This window comes from Adelges cooleyi, unplaced genomic scaffold (assembly GCF_023614345.1).
Source record: "Adelges cooleyi isolate 19-005CV unplaced genomic scaffold, UGA_ACOO_1.1 ACOO_flye_CR_arks_rails_tigmint_CR_PRNA_10, whole genome shotgun sequence".
In the NCBI taxonomy this organism is placed as follows: Eukaryota; Metazoa; Arthropoda; class Insecta; order Hemiptera; family Adelgidae; genus Adelges; species Adelges cooleyi.
Window position 1 is genome coordinate 73329 of NW_026095752.1, and position 5882 is coordinate 79210.

A 5882-nucleotide genomic window follows, 5' to 3' on the forward strand; every position below is an offset into this window, starting at 1 on the left:
TAGCGTTAAGAAAACATACAGACTGTAAAATATTTTTTATCCGAATACACTGAGTATTTGTTTTTCAAATTCATTACCGTTTCGTTTTTTTTTTAGATTGGAAAACCGAAACCATATACAACACTTGAGAGATGGATAGAAGACTTAAATGTACAGACCATTACAGATTGGACTACTTTGATACACGTACCTGAAGAATATCAAACAGTAATTTTTGTTTACAATACATTATTAAAAAACATGTTTAACCGTTTATATTTTTTTAAGGAAGACGCAGACCGCGCATTGGCTATGAGTAAATGTCCAACTTCAATTATTGATACTCTTCTTAATAATAGTGATTGGCGTAAATGGCCTGATAGTTTAAAAGATACACGTTGTACTGAACCTAACATGGATAAAATAAAACAGTTGAAATGTAAACGTATTCCAGGAGCACCAGTAGTATTCGTGGGCCATGCTAATAACAGTTCGGTGCCTTATCCAGGAATTTTATTAATTTTCGAAAAACTTGTATGAATTGTGGATTTTGACTAAAATCGACCCAGCAGAATATAATTTCACCATTCAAAAATCATAAATTTCAAAAAATATATACACTGATAGTGAAAAAATCTAAATTTTTTAAACAATAATTACATTTTAGTCGATTTATAAATGATTTTGTAAACCTAATTTGCTTACATAAAGCATACTACACTCATCTAAAACGTTTAAGTGTCTTTGCTAACCGATATAAAAAAAAATGAATGTATTATATTGATTGAGACATTGATTTAATAAAGCTAAAAAATGTCTTCCTCTATTTTATTTTATTTTATTTTATTCCTCTATTTTATACTCTTCAGAATTTAGAATGTTCTAAATTACATGTTTTTTTAATGTTGTGATTTATTTGCTCTCGACGTTGTGATCTCAAAAAGTATATGTCAAAAATAATATTTATTTACATAAACACTATACTAATTGGTAAAAAGTGGTTTACTTATGGACATGTGCTAGAAATCTGAGATAAGTAATAACAGATGTTTTGCATTAAACAGAGGCCTTTACGATCGCGTTAGTATGTTTTGATAATGTATGTAAACTATTTTCATCTATTCTAAGCCGTAAGTATTCAATTTTTCGTACATATATTTTTGACATTATAACGGGTTGCTTTTTAATAAGAAACTTATTCATCAATGATTTTCTGACTTGAAGCTCTGTATAATAATATATTTAATATTTTAGATTATTGTGCTCGAAAAATATCACGAATATTTGCAATATTGGAAAATAATTTTATACAAAGTTAACCAAAATTGATTTTTTGGTAACGATATATTTGATCAATAACATAAACGTTCTGTTTTTTTACAAATAACATTGCCTTTTGCTACATAGGTACTTTAATAAATCTGATTCTATATAATTTAAATAACATAAAATGGTTTCCAAAACAATTAATTGCAAATGTTTTTAAAAACAAAAGTCCTACTTAAACTTTGGGATAATATAGGGACACGATAAATTTCTTATTGGAAGAATTAAAAAAATAATTCGCCCAAGTCCCAAATAAATGTTAAGGCAAAAAACTTTTTATTCAGTTATTTTATAAAAAATTAATTTTACACCTTAATCCCTGTAATAACCAAATTTTATTTGGACTAAGTTTGTAATAAGTCAGTATAACAAGAAATGTTTTATACCCTTAAATTGACCATAGTCTTAGTTAGATCAACTTTGTATATTTGGAAGATTTACTTATTTAATTAAAGTTATAGGTATCACAAGCTTAATCTTATGCCCATTATATTTTGTTATTTGCACAGGTTTCTTTATAAGAATCTTATACAATAATTATTTTCTGATTTAAAGTTCTGTAAAATAGTATATTTTGATAAATACATTTCCATAAATTGGGTTCGAAAAATATCAGGAATATTTGAAATGTTGAACAATTCTTTTGTACAAGGCCAACAAAAATTGTTGTTTGAATATTCTAAGGTATATTTGAAATATACAACAAATATTTTTTACATAGTTACCTAAGTATAAATGTTTTTTTGCCAACGATATATTTTATTCGGCTCTAGTGGTTTTAAGAAACGTGAACGTTCTGTTATTTCACAAACAACATTGCCTATTGCGTCATACTTTAATAAAGCTGTTTCTATATAGTTTGAATAACATTTAATAATATTGTATATTACATTCATTAACATTTTTTTCGACATATAATAGTTTCCAAGTTAAGTTATTTTAAAAAGGAAAACTAAAAGCTACAATTATTTTAGGAAACAAAAGTGCCTTAATGAATCATCTAAATATAACATAAAACATATACTTGATATATTTTTACTAATGATTTGTATACAACCCTCCTACAATAAAACCCACCCACAGACACGGTGCTGGTAAATACAGGGTGTTTACACATAAATCAAGTGATAACCATATTAAAATCGCTTGTTTAATAATAGGTTTGACCGTTTTTTTTATTTTATATATAAACATTGATATTCGCATTAACCCGTCCCCTTCAAACGTTAGCGTTAAGGTTAATTCGATTTTATAGCATACCAATCTCATAAAACCGTCAGATGAGGTAACCGTAAAAAAGGGGCAAAATTGAATGGATGTGTCATGACATATTTGGAAAAAATATCAATACGTGAATATTTACCTTTCACGGTTAAATTAAAACAATCTGAAAATAAATATGGTTGTTTACCAACATATAAATTATATATTATAGCTGTGAAATAGTAAGTTGACGCGGTCGTACTGTGGACACAACTCACGGGTTGGGGTTAAGTAAATAAGTTCAACATACCACTAATAGTACGCCCAGTGCGCGGCGTCCTATTAGTAATATGTATCACGGACCGTGTCAAAGTTTAGTTTTTGTAATTAGGTAATACTGAAAAATGAATTAAAACAGTCAAATAATATAGGTATTTGATGCATTGAGATAAATTGTCCATATTAAGGGTTGAATGACAATTTGAGAATAATGTACTAAAAACGTTGACCGGTCGATAACCAGTTTCGGATAACTATTTTTGAAGTTTAAACAATATGAATAACCAAATTTAAATTTCTTACTAAACCCTATGAGATCAATATAACAGATGTTATTAGAATGGCTGGCTACAATAAAATAAACATAAACGCTGTTATAAATACCTAAAACTAACCAATTTTCAGTGCTGTTTCTGATTTTTATTTCCATAGTTGTTTCTTAGTATTACAGGTATTTCATAGTAGATAAACGAAAAAATGATTTGGAAAATTATATTTTTGCTGTCGTGTTTTAACGTTTTAGTAAGCGCTAGTCCACCTTTACAAACTCCAAGTTCTTCAAGACAGGTAAATATAACCGAGTAATGTCTTTTAATTCTTTTTTTTAGTAGGTACAAAAAATAGTTAAAGTTTTTCATAACTCCATAAACATTTTTGCATTTTTAGAGTAAACAAATTAAGTAATCAAACTATTGTTATTATCTCAACAATTTTTAAATGTAATCACATTTTAGGCGTAAATCTACTTTATTGGATACCATTTTTTTTAAATCAATTGAACAAAATGATAACTCTACATAGCTTGTAAAATCAATTATAACACTATTTTGGGATTTCTCTGCGGTTAATGTGACATTATTTGAAATAAATTCATTTCGACTAAATACAAGAGATTAATATTGCAGAACAATTTGATGAACGTTGTGACTCATCTATAACTATTAAATAATTAATAATTAATTTTAAAGTCACTTTAGTTTAAAATTTAAGACTGCAAGTGGGCTGCGGTTAAGTAGTTATTTAATGTAGATAAAAAAGATAGTGCACTCCCCACCTCCCGGTTTAAATTTTAAACTTGGTTGCAACCTCCCCGTCCCCACTGTGCCCCGACTTTTTTTAAACTTATTTTACTTTAAACTTATCCTTATAGTTCTTAAAATAATTAATTATTTTGTCACTTTTCTGTTGTAATAATTCTTTTTCACCTCTGACCCAACCCCACTGTTCTGGCTTCTTTTTTGTTACATACGAACGATTATAGCCATATGGAAAAAAATGTATTTGGTTTTTTTTTTGCTTTTAAGTACGTAATACAGATAAGTAAGTAATAAATTAACACCTACATTTTAAAGATATACCTACACATATTATTTTAAAATTGATATTTTACAAAATGTGTTATATGCATAACCTTCTACACCCTTCACACAAACACACAACTACACATAAGCACATTTATTACTCATATTATAATGATGTCACTCTGATAAATATAAAACAACCGCACATCTATTATAATTGTGAAATGTGAATCATGGTCAGTAATTAAAACACACCAGTACAATTGTCTAGCACAATGATTGGATGGAATTGTAAATGTATGTTTCATATACAGAAGCTACTCGGTTTCCGATCCGCTCAATTAAACTATATGGGAAAAATATGTTATTACCATTTTATCGCAAATTAACACTAATTAAAATAATCAACCGATGTGCGTCCGCTGTGGCGTCCGCCCATCAATAAGCTAAAGCCTACACAAATTCCCACAATAACACATTACACAAATTATCATGTCCATATAAATAGGAGTGGGGTCCATTTCTAAACCAGATGAATTACCAGACTCAACTAGTATACTACTCTGTGACAGATTGTCCATTTTTTATGTTTTACAAGTGTTAATAAAAATCAAACTTATATTTAAAAAGTCTTTAATTATTTAAAAAAACATCTTCCTGAATTGGTTTCGACGACGAACAACAAATAAATTTCTTAATAGTTCTGGTACCAGTAATCAGAACTATACAAATGTTTAATTGCAAAACTATACGTTTATTATTGTTATAATAAATAAATTTTGTTATAATTAGGTACTTATCAAATTATTAGCGTTAAGAGAACATGCAGACTGTAAAAAATTGTTTATCCGTCTACACTTAGTCAATAATTGTTTTCCAAATTAATTACCGTTTAATTTTTTTTTACAGATACCATTTGCATCATTAGATGATTGGGCAGAAAATTTAGAAGTAATTACTATTACAAATTGGACTACTTTGCAACATGAACTCGATGATAATCAAAAAGTAATTTTTGTATAAAATGCATCAATTAAAGACATGTCTGACCGTTTTTATTTTTTAAGAATGCCGCAGTTGAGGCATTGAAAAACAGTTATTGTCCAATTCTTATTGAGGATGATATTGTTAAGAACAGTGATTTAAGTAAATGGCCTGCTCGTTTAAAAAATACAGCTGGAACTGGCCCTAACATAGATAATATAAGAACCTTGACATGTAGACGTATTCCAGGAGCACCAATACTATACGTGGGCTATTCTGACACATCTAACCATTCGGTGAATTATCCAGGAATGTTATTCATTTTCGATAGCCTTGTATTCGATATACTGGTCCACCAGAATTTTATTTCGGAAAACATGGAAGGAATCGAGGATTCTAATTAAAATCGGCCCAGCAGAATTTAATTTCACCATTCTGGTAGTGAAAAAATACTTTAAACAATAATTAAACTTTAGTTGATTTATAAATAATTTGTAAACCTAATTTGTTTACATACCGATTGTATAAAGCATACTACTCTTATCTAAAACGTTTAAGTGTCTTTGCTAACCGAAATAAATAAAATTAATGTATTATATTTATCTAGACATTTATTAAATAAAGCTATACAATTTCTTCCTCTATTTTATACTCTTCAGTATTCAGAATGTTCTAAATTTCTTGTTTTTTATAATGTTGTGATTTATTTGCTGTCATCGTTGTGATCTCAAAAAGTATATGTCAAAAATAATATTTATTTACATAAACACTATACTAATTGGTAAAATGTGGTTTACTTATAGACATGTG

At 28.0% G+C, this 5882-nt stretch overlaps 1 protein-coding gene across 1 annotated transcript; it reads left to right on the top strand.

The window, feature by feature from the left end:
* Positions 1 to 3224: 3224 nt before the first annotated feature.
* Positions 3225 to 5504, top strand: LOC126837012 (uncharacterized). Its single transcript, XM_050570738.1, has 3 exons — positions 3225 to 3354; positions 4998 to 5096; positions 5156 to 5504. The coding sequence occupies exons 1-3, from the start codon at positions 3265 to 3267 to the stop codon at positions 5474 to 5476; spliced, it is 510 nt and encodes a 169-aa protein (XP_050426695.1). The 5' UTR covers positions 3225 to 3264; the 3' UTR covers positions 5477 to 5504.
* The last annotated feature ends 378 nt before the right edge of the window (positions 5505 to 5882 follow it).